Raw genomic sequence first — 17,054 nt, 5'->3', positions numbered from 1 at the left:
AGGAGTCATGTAGGCTACCAAAACGGAAAAGGACTAGGATGGCGATTTGTACTTATAAAGCGCGTACGCTTGCATCGGAAGGGGCCATCGAAGATCTGATGATGCAAGCCAAGAAGATCAAGTACGACGTCATCGGACTGACCGAGACGAGACGACGTCACCCTTTCAACGCCATATATGAAACTGGGGAAGAAGTGTTCTCAGGAACATGCGACAGTAGAGGTGTTGGTAGAGTTGGCGTCCTCGTCAACACGACTATGGCAAAGAACATTGACTCTTTCGAACAACTTACGACTCGAATCGGTCTGTGGATGAGAAGATGTGGACCAACACCGACTTTGACTATCTTCGTCGCTTACGCTCCAACATCAAGCTACGAAGAAGAAGAAGTCGAAGCTTTCTACATGGACCTGGAGAAGTTCTACCGAGAAGATCATGCCTTCTACAAGGTCATAATTGGCGATTTCAACGCCAAAGTTGGCCCAAGAAGAACGCCAAAGGAACTTCACATCGGGACCCACGGCCTACTATGACCAGGGGGAGAGGCTCTCCAAGTTCATCATGACGACTAAAACCATCCATGGAAACTCGCATTTCCAGAAGCCCTCCTCTCTACGCTGGACGTGGGAGTCGCCCGGTGGAGGGTACCGTAATGAAATAGACCACATCATCGTCAATAAAAGGTTCTGCCTGACGGACGTCGCTGTTGTGCCAAACTTCTATACGGGATCGGACCATCGCCTCCTCCGAGGAAGATTTTCCTTCACAAGGAGCGCAGAGAAAGCCGTCAAGTTCAGAGGGAGAAACCCCAGAACTTTCATCAGCTGGGATCTCTTGAAACACTAGCCGGCTTTTGGGAAGATTCCGCAATGGACAGCATCGACGAAGAATGTGACCGGCTCGTTAAACACCTTCATGACTGCGCGAAGAAGGCTTAGAGTTTTAAAACAACCAAGGAACGTCTGTCTCTTAAAACTCTTGAGCTGATACGCTAGCGTGGAGCAGCTCGAGCCGCAGAGAACCAAGAACTCACGTCGATAAAGGAAAACCTTAAAGAGAGAAGAGCAGAAGCGCTGGCTGAAGCTGCAGAGGCTGGGAAAAGCATCCGCTATGCCCGTCGAGACTTCGCCAGTCGCAAGACAAGGCGCCAGTCGCAAGACAAGGATGACAGCTCTCCGAAACCCGAAAGGAACAACCATTGCATCGAGAAGGGAAATGGAGAAAATCATCTGCGACTTCTACTCTGATCTCTTCGACAGCCATGTCCACTTGCCTCCTCACCATCTGAGGGAACAGGGATCGGACATGTCATTCCAGAGGCTCTCCCGTCCGAAATACGACATGCTATCATGTCGGTAAGAAATCGTACGGCACCCGGTCTCGACAGAATAAAACCAGAACAACTGAAGAACCTTCCGCCAGTACTCATCAACACCCTGGCGAGGCTCTTTACACGTTACCTGTCGGAATGCAAGGTTCCTAAACAATGGAAGACCAGCAAGATCGTGTTGTTGTATAAAAAGGGAGATCCACATGACATCGGCAACTATCGCCCAATCTGCTTACTGTCTGTCATCTACAAGCTCTCCATAAGAGTAATCTTTAATAGGATTGAAAAGGTCTTGGATGAAGGACAGCCATGCGAGCAAGCAGGGTTTCGAAAAGGATTCAGCACGATTGATCACATTCACACTGTTTCGAAACTCATCGAGGTATCACGAGAGTACAAGATGCCGCTCTGTCTCACCTTCATCGACTTAAAGAAGGCCTTCGACTCAGTTGAGACGGAAGCGGTCGTGGAAGCCTTGGACAACCAAAGCGTCCCTACTCAGTACATAAAGGTACTTCGAGAGTTGTACAGTAACTTCACGACCGGAATTTTGCCATTCTACAAGAATATCATCATTGACGTGAAGAAGTGAGTCCGACAGGGTGATACAATCCCACCCAAAATATTCACAGCCACCGTCGACAACGCAATGCGAAAGTTGGAATGGGACGACATGAAGGTGAAGGTCGACGGTCGGCAGCTACACCATTTGCGCTTTGCTGATGACATCGTACTGATAACACTTAGCATCAGCCAAGCGGAACGAATGCTGACCGAATTCGACGAAACATGTGGATGCATCGGTCTTCAGCTGAATCTACAAAAGACGATGTTCATGCGGAACGGATGGGTCTTGGATTCTCCATTCACGCTCAACGGAACGAACATATCCGAATGCACCAGCTACTTTTATCTAGGTCGGGAATTGAACATGATGAACGACCTGATCCCCGAGCCGGGCAGGAGGAGACGAGCGGCTTGGGGAGCGTATAAGAGCATCGAGGATGTAGTGAAGAAGAGCAGGAACACCCGGCTTTGTGCTCACCTCTTTAACACCACCGTACTTCCTGCTTTGACCTATGCTTCGGAAACCTGGGCATTTCGCAAGCAGGAAGAAAACGCGGTGAGCGTCATTGAACGCTCAATTGAGAGAGTGATGCTAGGAGTATCCCGTTTCCGGTGGACGGATTCAGTTCTCCACGTCAGCGATCGAAGATTAGAGACGCCGCCACGTTTGCCAAGGAAAGTAAAATAAGGTGGGCCGGACACGTGATGCGCTTTAACGACAACCGTTGGACCAGAATCGTGAGCGACTGGGTTCCCCGTGATATTAAGCGCGCTACAGGAAGACCTCTAACCCGATGGTCAGATATACTCACGAAGTCCTTCAAAGAAAATTATGATGCTCTTCGTGTCCCACGCGAAAGGAGGAATCACTGGGCTACTCTGGCACGCGATTGGGACAAATGGAAGAATTACTGACGCCCGCTCGACCAGTTGGAAGATCAACGGGAGTCAAGGTGATCAAGGTGATAGAGAGGACACGTTTGTTAGAGATTATATGAAATATCCCTAGTCTGAAAGAAGACTGGAAGATTTTGATGGTATTTTGAATGTTTGTGGCACTACTTTAGGTTGACGTGACCTACTACCCATTCGATACGCAGACGTGCTTCCTGAAAATGGGCAGCTGGACGTATAGTGGAAAACACATAAATCTTGACTTTATGCTCACTCAGATTATTGGTAGGAGCATCCAGAGCAATAAATAACACTCCGAACTACGAGATTGTTACAGGAGTCAAAGGTCATCCCGTGAATGCCGCAGTTCGCCCATATGGTGATAATCCCGAAAGTTACTCAGTGAATGAATCGATAGATCTACAAGTTTATTTGCAAAATGGAGAATGGGACCTTATGAGTTCGTCAACTCTTGACTGAACCGTCTTTTCATGGATAACGCTTACTAGTTGTTTTCAGATACGCCAGGAACACGTGTTGTTACGGCATTTGGTGATGCTTCCTACCATGAACTATATTACTACATACACATCAAAAGAAGAACGTTAGCGTATGGAATCAACCTAATCATACCTTCCTTAGTGATATCCATGATGACTGTGTTGGGATTCACTTTACCACCAGATGCTTGCGAGAAAATTACACTTGGTAATGTTTGGAACTACTCCTTTTCTTAGAAGAAAACGTTGAAGAAAATTTCTTAAAGAAAAAGGTAGACGATAATGATGTAATGCCAGATGAGACGAATTTCCACTGGCTTGGTCCATAGGTTTTGGCGTTTTTTCTAAAGTTTGGATTCAAACGAAGATAAACCGTGAATAAACAAAACATCAATCAATGATGTGTTCTCGCCTGTTCTTCATAAATTCCCAACGCTCAATAAGCTGTTCAATGCCACGACGGTCTAAATTCCGTCTTTGAATCGTTTAAAGGCATCACTCCACGAATCTGAGGTGGCACGGACTTCAGGTGGAGTATTCGTATACGGGATCGTAGACTATGGGGAGGGGGTGATTCCGTCCATTTCTTCCTGATTGCCGTAAAAAACGGCCCGGAAGATACGGCTTCAGGCGTTCTGGCGCACTATTTTCTACAGGGAGTTCGAGTGGAGCGCGCCTTCTGTGGCGCTGCATCTTCCGGGCCGTTTTTCACGGCAATTAGGAAGGAATGGACGGAATCGCCCCCCCCCCCCCCTCCATAGTCTCCCATCCCGTACATGCTCCACCTGAAATCTGCACCACCTCAGATTCGTGGGGTGATGCCTTTAAATTTAAAAGACACCGCTTGTTGGTCATTAATATCACAAATCTCCCGAGGACCTTCTATATCTTGGGACTTCGATGAAATGCAAAAAGCAAGTGTCGAAAATTCTCTTTTTGTCGAGTTAAAACTCCGTTTTAATGGTCTTCAAAGAGCAGAAAGTATATCACCAGAAAAAAAAAACTAAACTCACTGTAGACGTCATAACTCTCTATCGAACGACACAATAAACACTGCTGAAACATTTTATTTTTCACGCAAAATTTCCGTCTGAGAAGCCCCAGGGTTATGGATTAACCCAATATGTTGGAAAATCTCTATAGAATGGCAGCATGGTAACGTTGACCGCTATTTCATGCAGGAAAGCAGATGATTTCTTACGTGTACCTCCTAAGACCTTCATCCACCATGCTTTAATGGCGAGATTTGAGTGAACAGAGAATAAGAGCAAGTAAAACAATGGCTACACTCGATCGCAGAACTTGTCTAGGACATGGCAACCCCAAATTTTCAGAAATCGTCCTCGAATCACAATAAAAATGCGAAAAACATTTCTTGGCAGGTACGAGCGTTTGAATTTCCATTTTGCATGCGCTAGTACCTATGTGTGCTCTAACAGCCGCGCTGCGCTTTCCATTGGAGCAGAACGAAGACGAAATGAGCGTCAAGCAAAGAAATTCCTCATGCAGTGAGTGATAGACGCGTCGCGATCAGAAAGTATGTTTGAGAGTAGGACATCAACGGCTCAACGACATCATCATTACGACTGTAGCCAATTCATTCTTTAATATCAAATCAATATTCAGCTGTGATGTTATGGATCAAATTTTGCAAGCGAATAATTAAGCGGTGATTACCAGTTTAGGTGCAAGGAAATTTTCATTACTTATCTATCAATTTAACTGTGTTTTCCTTCCAGAGACAACGGTACTTCTGTCTGTGATCTTCTTTCTGCAAATGGTTTCGAATATGAGCCCTCCGCAGTCGAAATCCGTCCCCATTCTAGGTGAGTGAACGAATGCTTAGCTTCAGTTACATTACTCTAGATAATATGGATCTTTTATTTATTTTTTTTTGATTTCAAAGTTTTTAATTTTGCTAAGTAATTAGAATGGAGGAGCGCAATTTTTTTTGTAAATATTTCAGCGATGTGGGAGAAAAAATTCAATTTTTTGGCATATTACAAATTTGACATCAACTCAAACAAATTTACTTTGTACTTTGCATCGTTCCCTCAAAAGCTAAAGAATTACAAAAAAAGGAAACCAGGTGCTCTTCTAGATCTCAGAGGGTTTGTTTCCGCTAATAGCGGAGTTTCACTCCCTGAAGTTCCAGTCAGCACCCGAGAAACCACAAAATCATAAAATATGTATAAAATTCATAAGTCTAAAACAAAGTTCACAACAAAATGGTAACGTTAGTGATTGTTAGCTACGGTCTGGAACCGTTGTAAAGTCGCAAAGCTTGGATTATTTAGATCAATTGTAGTCGAGTATACTAACGAGTGAAGAGGTGGCGGATCACCCTCACACGGCGATGAATCAAGGAATTCTTCAAAAAGACGACGTTTCATTGTATTTGTGGATCTACGATGCAGAAATAGGTCCATCGATTCCCCAATGAACAGAAAATATTAATTTTTGGTCTCCGAAGGAAAGCACAGAAAGAGAGTTTCCCAAAACACAGAAAGCTAGGCAGTTATAGCTTCTTAATCAAGCACAAACAGATGATTTCTTTTTGTCTAAAATTTCGCATTCAGATGTCGGCCGAAGAATTCAAGTAGAAAATGATTAAAATGATTTGTAATAAAGTTTAACAGATGGATCCTACACTTGGGAAAGTGTTAAGACTGTTTTCAGCTGCATTTTTCTCATGTTGTCTGATGGTGGTCGCTTGCTCGTGCGTCTTCACCGTGCTCACTCTCTGTTTATACTCAAGGAAAGCTGAAACGCATGAGATGAGTCCATTAGTGAGTTTTCGAAACTAATCCTGCTATTCAGCCATCCTTGTCTGCGTTGGTATTAATAAAACTGGAGTAACATGTAACTGAATTTTTTGGACAGTGTAACTTTCCACAGTGGAGTGTGGATGAAAAGTATGAGCGCGACTGTGTTCGACTCTTCCTCATCGTCCTGAAAAACGGAATGGAAAGAAATGGACGGAATCACCCTCCTCTCCATAGTCTTCGATCACGTACACGAATACTCCACCTAAAATCCGTACCACCCCAGATTCGTAGGGTGATACCTTTAAGCAAAGTTACTGCAAACTTTTCTTGACATTTCCACTATTTGCATTTTGATTTTGATTCCTTCCTGAAATTGGTTGATGATTTTTTATTTCTTAGTGTTCTTTATCTTAATTTTTCATTGCTACTTAGAGGAATGAATAAGTATTCATCGAGGAAGGAAGCAGAGAGTCGTTTTCTCTTGGAGATCTGTCCTTCCAACCACTTGCACTCCGTTGTCGCCGTACGTGCGACATTAAAAACATGTACTTTAAATCGACTGTCGGTGTAGCGGCGAGATGCTTGCTTAGCTTGTTTCAGAACTCCCAGATAAAAGAAAAAACAAAACTCGTTCGTTCCTGCGGTTTTCTGTATTGGATTTGTACTTTTTTGCTTCTTTTTTACATCACATTTCAAAGAGAAGATTTTATCTTAGGAGTGAGAGAAAAGAGGCAGTGTCGCATGTTCAAACAGACGAGAAAGGGGAAAACGATGCGACTAGCCACTATTGTGATACTTCTCTTCCTGAAACGCATATGGGTGACTGCTTCCAAAAATACCATGCTTTGAGAAATCCCCAATTATAAACATTTTACTTTGTTACTATCTTACAAACTAAAATTAGCTAGCAATGGTGTTTACAACAGATAGATTACAATGCGAGAACTGTATTTTCTGCTCTACAAAATATGTGACCTAGGATCAGCATAGCATTTGTTACGAAAAAGTGTTGCAGTTGCTGGTGTTACATGTGCCTGAGGGGATTGGAATGCAAATAATTAATCTTTAGATCCAAATCTGTAGAATTAAGATGGATAAGAATTAGGAAGATCGGAAGAGTGAACTTTCTTTTCATAATGGGGGGAGGGAGAGGGGAGGCGAAGGGTTGGGGTGTGCGATATGATTAAAGTCAGCACTCCTTCTACAAATTCAAGAACAAACATGTGATAATTAATTATCACTTGATTATTATTGCTAATTATCAGTGTTTTCTTCAGATGCGACGCGTATTTGTGGAATGGTTACCGTACATTCTCATGATGCGAACACCAGACCACCCAAGAGCACCGAAAGCAAAAGTGAGGGGATTAAAAATGCAAAAAAATAGAAATGGATTGAAAGAAAGAGAGGAAAGAAAGTAATAGAAGTAGAAAGAATGCAAGAGAAGTGAAGCAAAGCAAACGAGTCTAATTCCAGTTCTGAGTGTTAAGGTGATCGATAAGCCAATTCTTCCCATTCATCGCCTCAGCACCTTGCCAGTACTAACTCTTCCACGACCTTCAGAAGTGAATGAGGCAATCAAGCGAATTTCGAGAATTGAGGAGGGTGAGTGGAACTCACGCTCCCCCACTGAATGATAATGGGTGAGGTAATGAGCGCTTTTTTAGAAAAGCGCCCACCTCATCTCAGGTATTTTGACCAATTCTGCGAAGATCTCAAGGCGATCAGCACAGATCTGGAGAAAATCACGTCGGCCATCAAAGAAATGTACGAGCATGAGATGGTAAGCATGCATAGAAAATTTTTTAAAAAATCTACTACTGCAAATTTTTATGCCTACATATTTCATTATAGTACTATGTAGGTTGAGGAATAATCTGTGGCTGTTTTATTCATACTTCAGGATGCACACAGAAGTAAGAAGTAGTGGTAAAATTCTACGTATCTTTTGCCAGAGAGTTTCTCGCTCTTCAAAAATCCCAAATTTTGTCGTTTTTTAAAATGTTTTTTATTCTTTTAAATTCTTGAACCTTGTTCTTTCAGTGCCTTAAATCATTTCCTTAAATTAGAGGGGCGAGTGTACAGTACGAATCATTTTCGACTGCTGTTTTTTTTTTCGTTTACTCGATGCGATAATCTCGCAAAGCTGTTCAAGAGAATCTGCTTTGTACAGGAAACACCGAATGGGGCATGAAAAGTTTTGAAGGGGAACAAAAAATACATAAAAATACGATACTGAACAAAATTAATGTGCGAGATTCTGATTTGAATGATGTGTTGAATACGTTCCAAGCAATAGAATAAACAAAAGTGGAGAGTATTGAATAAATTAGAGCATTTCCTTTTGTTTGAAAATAGGCGCAAAAAACGAATCTTGATAATTCACCACTTCGCTCGCCCGGAGTGTAACTTAGAAATCAAAATTTCTGTCTTTAAAATGAGAAGAAAATTGTGAGCGATACTTTAAAGTTCTGGTCCTTCTTTTCCATTAAAAAAATCAATCTTGGCCTCAGTGGTCTAATCGTTTCGGCTGAGTTCAGAAAACAAACAACTAGTATTGAAAATGTACCGCATTGTCCACCTGATGCTGTATTTTAATGGTCCGAAAATACAGTACAACAAGAAAAGTCAATAAAGCTATTTAAAAAACCCCAAAATACTACATTGGTGGTAGGAGAATTCGCTGAAAAATAATATTTGAAACTTTGCCAATACTTCTCAGTTCTATGTGCATTTCTGAGTTTGAAAAAAGAACCTTTAGGACTTATTCCTCAGCCTAATGTACAGTGGAGTCAAAACGAAATGAAGCACGGTGCGGTTCCGTAAGCGGTTGCGCTTGAAGCAGTGCGGTGGAGCGTAATAGTGGGATCGAGAGGAGACTTTCGCTACTTCCATTCGTTGCTGCAATTCGCATTCACAATTCGCGATGGTCCCACGTCGATTCCAACCGCGATCTCCATCGCGCCGCTTTCAGCGCAACCGCTTACGCAACTGCTCCGCGGTTTTTGTCGGTTCGGCCCTATTATGATTGTAGTTAAAAGCGAACAGTACAGAACCCGATTCACTCCTTGCATGTTCAAGATCGTATCCGAATGGCGGTTTGCTGCTATGGCTGTGGATCGCATGTGCCTCTATCTGTTCTCAATATTCATTGCTGTTTCCACCTGTGGTATTATTATGCCGCACATTATCACGTGAGTACGATCTCATTTCCATGTAATTATAGTCAGTTCAAAATGACTTGGACTCGGTTGCGGTGAGGTAAGTGGCTGTATTAGAAATGGAGCTGACGGTTGCGAAACAGATGGGACCCTTACCCATCTTTGCAATCGGACTGTAGGATGAGTTAAGATACCACTTAAATACCATGAATCTGAGGTGGTGCGGATTTCAGGTGGAGTATTTGTATACGGGATAGTAGATTATGGAGAGGGGTGTGATTCCGTCCATTTCTTCCTAATTGCCGTGGAAAACGGCCCGGAAGATGCGCGCGTGCACAAGGCTGGCGCGCTCCAATCGATCTCCTTGTGGAAAGTAGTGCGCCGGAACACCCGAAGCCGTATCTTCCGGGCCGTTTTCTACGGCAATTAGGAAGAAATGGACAGAATCACCCTTCTCTCAATAATCTACGATCCCGTATCCCCACCAGAAATCCGTACCTCTCCAGATTCGTGTAGTGATGCCTTTAAGCTGCCATTTCCAGTCAGAGCGCACTCGCCTACGCAGTTGCACCGAGTTTCAGGTCGTTTTGACACAACTGCCCCTCCACTTCTTCTAATTCGCTATAATTTGGCAACACTCTTCTTTTCAGAGGTCTACAGGATCAAGTTTGACGGGGAACTGCTATTCTTATGTGTATTCTTACCGATAAACATTGACAGATGTGAAAGTTTGTTCTGGAAGTTTCCAAGGCCAAAAGACAAAAATTAATGGCTGCTATCGGCAGTGCAAGCCGCACTTCCGGCTGCACATCTGAGGATAATCAGAGGACGCGCCTTCTCCTCAATTTCGACCTCCATGACGCGCTGTTCCTCGAAGTTCATTAGGCCATCGTTTAGGTTCTGTTCCCTTTTTATTGTTTCGTTTCAAATGAAGTGTTCTGTTGTTTTTTCTTCTCACGTGGACCAGTTGTAAAGAAATGGTTTTTCTTAGGTGTTTTTAGTGAATTTCACTAACGGAAAAACGTTATTAATTAATGTTTCATTATAACACCAATCTCAGCATATTACGCGAGGTGAAAACAAATAAATGGAAACGAATAAATTAATAAAAATCTCTGATCTCAAGCAAATTTTCTTGAAAAAAGGGAACTTTTGGCACCAAGTAATTGAAGTGGAAGAAAGTTTAAGTTTTCTGGTCTAAAATGCGGAACTCAATTTAAATGCAATGCATGTGTCTTTTCCAATGCTCGAAAACGGTTGCAGGTAAGGAGAGATCATTCTTAGCAACAGAATTGCTTCACACGGACACGATTACCAGAAAAGAGATCCAGGACCAAACATCTCTCAAATGTTTCGTTTCCGTAAACAGTGCCTAAATGTTTTATTGTGCAGATGTAAAATACACTATTTTTTTGTAGAATCTAAGATTCTTCTCCCTTCGTTGTCTCGTGAAAACGAACATTTATGTTCTGAAATCGTTAATGAAAATGGTTCTCAACTTCCTGAAATGTCCTCGTCAGCCTCTCTCCGTGATCGATGTCGGATCTACATAATCTTTTAGCATATCTTTTCATGTTTCTTAATATGGAATCAGTGTTCTTTCCATTCATTCAGGTGTTTTTTCGTGGAGAAAGAAATTGCTGACCTTTTGCAGTGTTTCCAATCACAGAACGTGAGTAAAGAAAAGGTGAAAAAGGTCTCTTATATTTGAAAGGGAAAATTCGTGAGTAAAATTAAGGGCTCAAAGTCGAAACTAATTAGCAGTGACCCCTCTTTCTCCCTCATTCTTAGCCACCGGACTTCGAATGGATGGCGGATCGATCAGAAATGGACAGCTGTTCCTTTTCCAAAATTCCTTAACCATTTCTTGGTCTTTTTTTTTGTTATATACTCACTTCCAGAACCACTAGTGAATCGATGGACACTTGCTCCCCCGCGAGTTTCTTACGGATCTAATGAATCGAGTTAGTGGTAACTTCATAGGATTAACTGAAGTAAACTCAACGACATTAATGCAAAAATTCTCCTGAAACACGATACTTTCGTTCATCTTGTCGTCAAAATCAACAGCGAGTGGCCGTTATTACGAAAATGCGCCATTAAGAAGAAAAAGATTTCTTTTTTCGTCGTGGTTGTTTTGATTTTGGTTTTGTTTATGTAATGTATATGTTGTAGTTCATCATTTTTTCCTCTACCAAACGCCTCTTAAATTTGCTTTAGTAGGAAAGTTTTGGTCTTCGAAATATCGAAGATCTCTTCTTTTGTCTCCTTCATCACAAGCTGATTTTATCAGCTATCTATTCTATTCTTATTCTATTCTTTCTTGATATTCTTCTAACTTTTCTCTACGATAGCATTGCCATTTATCCTCGGGTAAAAACGCTTCGACTATTTTCCTCCGAAATCAATAGGATTCATAGAAAACCGAAAATTTATATTCTTTTTTCTTTCTACTTTCATTGCATTTTTATTTCAGTTTGCTGCTGAAGATTTCTGTTAGTAGGGAATATGTCCGTAAACAGTAGTCATTGTTAAAATAAGTTGCATCTGAAAGAAGAAAAACTTAAGATTCAAGAAGGACAAACGTAGTATGATGGGACAATTCAGTTATGAACTCTTTGACGGCAGCGTAAGAGTAAGGTGTTCCTTCATTCTCCAAGAATAGGCAGGGTTAATGAAGTATAAACGCGATCACGCTCAACTACTTAGACTCTTATTTACTTTCTAATTACCCAAAAAAAAAAACACCTTGGGAAACAGCTTTGTCGAATCCCTCTACGAAGCACCTGATGACATGTCGCGTAAGGGTGAGCAGGCGCTCGCGCCGCTTCTGCCAGCGAGAGGAACCATCAGTGGGCTTACCTGACGCGCTCTTACCGCTAGCTGGCAGACGTGACACGTTATAAGGAGACTCGTAGGGAGCTCCAGTGAGACAACGCCGTTTTCCACCTTCCGTTTCGGTAAAATTAGGGAAACGCTTGTAATAGTGAACTACACCCCCAACTGCGTCCACCTGTTACCAGATCACAACGCCCTCAATTTCGTTTTTCGCCATTTTTCTTGCCTAATGAATCGAATTTAATTAGTGCATGCTCCTTCCGATATAACATGACAAGTGACGCATATGTGTGAGGTCCTGCACACGAGAATTATTGAAGCGAAATTCATTCACTGAGATATGTTGAGTGCCTTCGTCTTTGTCTTTGGTTATGTCATTAACCAGTCTGAATGTCCGGCTAAAGCCGGACTTCAGACTTTCGGTGGTTTTAGCTTCGCTCCCCTTCACTGATCAATGAAAGTTAATAGTAGTGGTGTTTTCTGTAAAATTAGATTTGTGTTTTTTTAACAACGCTTTTCTTCTCTTCTTTATATTATAAATTAAGGCGAAAGATTACTGAGCTTTCCTTTTAAACGCGTCAATTCTACATTTGGAGAATATTGGACCATCAGCTACAAACACTCCTTCGATGCCACATTAATGTAGTTAGCAAAATAATATAGATACAATTTGAAAGCATTACACGAACTATGGGTATTCTTCCTGATTTCTCCCAATAGTTATCATAGAACGATGTTTTAACATAAAATGACGTGAAAGGCATCATCCTACTGATAAAGATAACGTTCCACGTCAGATCACGTAAACATCTTGTTACTATTTAAGCAGACCTTTGGATGCGTGTTTCCACTTTCTGAGAACGGCATGCTACAAACCTGAGGCGAACAAAGAAGAAAATATGCACACGGACAAGTCATGAAGGTGAAGAGCAAAGCGCCCAGTGGTCACGGCTATGAAACTGCTGCAAACATTTATCTTCTACGTCATGCACTCTGAGTTATTGCGCACCAATGGCAGGGTCTACCAACGCCGATGGATACGTCGCACCCCCTTCCATAGGTATCTGGCGCCGGAGGACCCGTCGCACCCCCCTCCATAGGTATCTGGCGCCAGTGGACCCGTCGCACCCCCTTCCATAGGTATCTGGCGCCGGTGGACCCGTCGCACGTCCTCATATACGTATCTGGCGCCGGAGGACCCGTCGCACCCCCCTTTTTGAATTTCGTGGCTGACGCACACACACAGACACACGTGAGAGAATAAGCCCGTTATTATATACATGATAATGCAATATTCCTTACGCGCTGCATTTTCTAAAACTAAACTTTTTAGGTCTGAAACGTACTGCATTTTTTCTTCTATAACCTTTTCCTGTTTTTTGGATACATTTTTGGTGTCTCCATCTCGAAATTCACTTGTTCGTAAAAGTACACTTTGTTAGTACAAATCAAAAACATTATTTATGTGATCACAAACACACTGTACTACACTTTTTTGATATCCCGTTTTTTGCTAGAAGGCGAAAGAAGACCTTTTTTGTAAGCGCAGCGCCACTGATTTCTGCCAAAAAAGGAAATGTCGCACAACCACACAAATTCACATCCAAACTATTTAAATTCAGTTTTTCTGCCATATTTCACTCTGATTTTTGGAAGGTTAATTATCGAAGATGAAAATTCTTTTTTTAATTCTTCCCCTACACGAGCTATGAACATTGTTCTAGACTGGTCGTAAAGATCCAGGGTAAAGAGTATCCACTTGCGAGAATAGAAATATTGTAGAATAGAAGAAAGCGTAGAGCTGAGAAGATTTTCTAATCATTACTGGGGTTTATGTAATATAGCAGTTTTTCAAAGATTACTTCAAAAGGAGTGTCTAATTGAAGCGAATTTTTTGCTGAAGACCTGAGAAGGTTTTTTAGAAGTACATACATTCGTTCGCACTGCAATTATTTGATGTACTTTTTCGTTGGCTCTCACAAGCCTTTAATCTTGTGGAAATTAACGCAGTGTCACCCTTTGTTTGTGTATGTTCAGTTAATTTTAATGATTAGTAGCTTTGAAACCTAACATTACCGCTTACCATTACCAATATAATACCATTTTTTAAAATCAAGTAGAAATCTTACTACCACAGATGGTCCATCACACGATCCATCACACATCACCGTCTTTTTGACGTCTCCTAAATGTTGTTTTGATTGATCAAGAAGCGATGCAAGCTTCTTAAAGAATTCACCAGTGACTCCCACTGAAAACTTACTTTTTGGGTAAAACTTTATCTACACTTTCTGTGTTTTGCTATAGTGTGCCTACGAGGTTTTTAGATGGAACCTTTATTTGCCTGACTGATGACGTTCCGGCTTTTTCGCCGTCTTCAGAGGCCTAAATAGAGGATGACTGGAACAATGCTACGTTTATCCCGTCAAGTGCCACACCACCCTGGGTCAGTGTTTCGATAATCGTTCAGGGTAGTGAAAACAGAAACCTATCTACATTGAAAATGGTCTTACGTTTTGCTACACCGGATGTGGCGCGGCTGGTTGCACGCAATTGTCACTCAGTGTACCAGCGAATGAGTATTATTGCGTGTAGATCACCAGCGACGACATAGATTATTTGATCTACACACAGAATATCAGGCGGTTATAAGTCACAGAGCGGTACAAGTGGCTAGAACTCATTCGTTATGGACAAGCATTCATTCCTATTATTCATTGAAGGGTTTCTTTTAAGAATAAAAAACGCCTCCAACGTCTTCCTTGCCGACATTTCTGTTTCGTGAGCCAGTATAACGCATTTCACATCGTAATCGTTCCCGTTGTGGGCCTCATGTCTGTGCCTTCCTAGTGGTGTTATCAAACTTTTTCGTTGTTTTCCGGCTATGTGTTCATTAATCCTCACTCCAAGATTCCTACCGGTCTCCCCAACGTAAGTTGCATTGCATATCAAGCACTCAATCTCATATATTAAACCCATTTTTGCGCAGTCGCCTGTTTTTCCGTAAGGAGAAATAACACATCTTTCACAGATGCAATATCTATCATATAGTCTGTTTCTAACAAGCTGGCTTTTGATGTTTGCATTTGGGATATTCACCAAGATCACGTCATTTTGTAATTGTGCTTGGATAATGCTGCGCTGAACAGCGGCACTGACACTGTCAGAGATAAAAGGAAGACAAAGAGAAATTTTGTTTTCGCGCGGAACATTGCTATTTACAGTGCGGGTTCTTCGATAATGCGGACGTACTGTATGGCCATTGGCACATGCGATTTTCAAGGCTAGTCTTCGTGATTCGTGTCGTTCTTGGTTGCCAGTGCATACTTCACTAACGGTTTTGAACATATTACGAATCACTGCGCGTTTTACTGCAGTCGGATGTGCAGATTTGGCGTGCAATATGATGTTCTTGCAACTTTCTTTGCGATACCACTTTACTCTAATAATGCCGTTTGAAGTACTTATTTGTGTGTTGAGGTACGGAAGCCATCCTTCTTTTGGGGTTTCTCGTGTGAGTCTTATATATTGCGATTGTTGGTTGAGTATTCGGAAACACCCGTCCATTTCGGACTGTGTTGATGTTATGATGCAACAGTCGTCAATATATCTGCAATACATTATTGGTCTACGCGAAAGCACTGGTTCTTCGATTCTGCTCATGAAGCAGATCGCCAGTACTGGTGCTAATCGTTGACCCATTGCTAGCCCTCTCAGTTGCGCGAAATAATTTCCTGACCACCTGAAGATATTATAATTCAGGCATTCCTTGATAAGTGTTATTATGCGAGATTTACTTAGTCCATATGTTTCCAGGTTGTTACCATATAAATCTATCATCTCAGAGAGAGCTTGCAGCGCCTCACTGTTTTTTACATTCGTGTAGAGTGAGGTCACATCAAAGGACTCTACTACGCAGTTGCCCTCAACTCTCGCATTGCGTAATCGCTCAAGGAAATGGTGCGTGTTCGACAAATGAGATGGTATTTTAGGCAAAATTTGACTCACGATTTTATTAAGGAACCACAGGTCCTCCCACACAACTTATTATTGGTCGGATTTTGAATGTGGCCGCTGATGTTGAGTTGACCTCATCAGGTTTCAGCTTATGCGTTTTGATGAGGCTGTAGAACACAGGGCAGGTCGGTTTGTCAAGCTTTAGGCGGCTAACAAATCGTTCGTCAAGGCCAGCAGATTTTCCCATAGTCATCCATACATGATTCAAGCGTTTGCACTGCACAAGGAATTCTTTCTCTGTTACGCGGCGATAGATCGTTTCATCTTGCAAGTGAAGATTTGTTATTTCCCGATCAAGAGCCTGTGACATGACTACGAGTTCCCCACCCTTATCGCTTACTGAAAGGCGTATGTCCCCTCTTGTAGTCATTTCGCGGATTTCCTTGAAACCCTGCCATTGCTCGCGCGTGAGATTGTTAAGGGTGAGTCATCTATGATGGTTATAAGCGGACAACACCCCAGATGATAGAATTCTAAATTTTGTGTCTGTTTCGCGAGCTGGTTCGAGTTCTTTATAAAAGTTGCGCGGAAATGGTGTTCGGAGTAACGCTCTTCTGCTTATAGGTGCAGCGTGCTGATGGTTACTTTCATTCCTAGCTCTGAATCGAAGCTGGTCCCGAAGCTTGTGGAGGCCTACTGTGACTTTACGGAATGTTGACCCATCGATTCGATGTGAAATTGAAAATGATGGTCCAAGGCTCAGAAAGTCAACAGCATTATCGGACAAGTGAATGTTGTCGAGTACCGTTACTCTTGCCCCTTGATTATTAACAGCATTTGGAGCTGTTGTGTCAATTGCTCGGTGGAAAAGTCTACATGGACTAGAGAGTGGATTGGAGAGTTGAGGGCAACTGCGTAGTAGAGTCCTTTGATGTGACCTCACTCTACACGAATGTAAAAAACAGTGAGGCGCTGCAAGCTCTCTCTGAGATGATAGATTTATATGGTAACAACCTGGAAACATATGGACTAAGTAAAT

At 42.1% G+C, this 17,054-nt stretch overlaps 5 protein-coding genes across 7 annotated transcripts; 3 read left to right on the top strand and 2 right to left on the bottom strand.

The window, feature by feature from the left end:
* Positions 1-38: 38 nt before the first annotated feature.
* RB195_017853 (uncharacterized protein) lies at positions 39-533 on the top strand (the record flags this gene model as incomplete). Its single annotated transcript, XM_064185036.1, has 1 exon — positions 39-533. The coding sequence occupies one exon, from the start codon at positions 39-41 to the stop codon at positions 531-533; it is 495 nt and encodes a 164-aa protein (XP_064040917.1).
* Positions 534-1,349: 816 nt separating this feature from the next.
* On the top strand, positions 1,350-1,922 carry RB195_017852 (uncharacterized protein; the record flags this gene model as incomplete). The annotated part of the gene is made up of 1 exon (XM_064185035.1): positions 1,350-1,922. The coding sequence occupies one exon, from the start codon at positions 1,350-1,352 to the stop codon at positions 1,920-1,922; it is 573 nt and encodes a 190-aa protein (XP_064040916.1).
* A 57-nt stretch (positions 1,923-1,979) lies between these two features.
* RB195_017851 (uncharacterized protein) lies at positions 1,980-9,257 on the top strand (the record flags this gene model as incomplete). 3 transcript variants are annotated; one of them, XM_064185032.1, is made up of 10 exons in its annotated part: positions 1,980-2,453; positions 2,965-3,076; positions 3,129-3,251; positions 3,311-3,499; positions 5,031-5,117; positions 5,971-6,080; positions 7,337-7,417; positions 7,550-7,664; positions 7,727-7,842; positions 9,141-9,257. In XM_064185032.1, 10 exons carry the CDS (start codon positions 1,980-1,982, stop codon positions 9,255-9,257), a joined length of 1,524 nt encoding a protein of 507 aa, XP_064040913.1. The 3 variants fall into 3 exon arrangements, with proteins under 3 accessions (XP_064040913.1, XP_064040915.1, XP_064040914.1); XM_064185033.1 differs by lacking the exon at positions 1,980-2,453 and adding an exon at positions 2,797-2,859; XM_064185034.1 differs by lacking the exons at positions 2,965-3,076; positions 3,129-3,251; positions 3,311-3,499; ... (4 more) ...; positions 7,727-7,842; positions 9,141-9,257 and having other exon boundaries at positions 1,980-2,585.
* Positions 9,258-14,731: 5,474 nt separating this feature from the next.
* On the bottom strand, positions 14,732-15,760 carry RB195_017850 (uncharacterized protein; the record flags this gene model as incomplete). The annotated part of the gene is made up of 1 exon (XM_064185031.1): positions 14,732-15,760. The coding sequence occupies one exon, from the start codon at positions 15,758-15,760 to the stop codon at positions 14,732-14,734; it is 1,029 nt and encodes a 342-aa protein (XP_064040912.1).
* Positions 15,761-16,073: 313 nt separating this feature from the next.
* On the bottom strand, positions 16,074-16,445 carry RB195_017849 (uncharacterized protein; the record flags this gene model as incomplete). The annotated part of the gene is made up of 1 exon (XM_064185030.1): positions 16,074-16,445. The coding sequence occupies one exon, from the start codon at positions 16,443-16,445 to the stop codon at positions 16,074-16,076; it is 372 nt and encodes a 123-aa protein (XP_064040911.1).
* Between the last annotated feature and the right edge of the window lie 609 nt (positions 16,446-17,054).

The sequence above is a fragment of the Necator americanus genome, chromosome II, assembly GCF_031761385.1.
Source record: "Necator americanus strain Aroian chromosome II, whole genome shotgun sequence".
Classification (NCBI taxonomy): Eukaryota; Metazoa; Nematoda; class Chromadorea; order Rhabditida; family Ancylostomatidae; genus Necator; species Necator americanus.
Note: the sequence above shows the minus strand (reverse complement) of the source record. Positions and strands in the feature narration are given on the sequence as shown.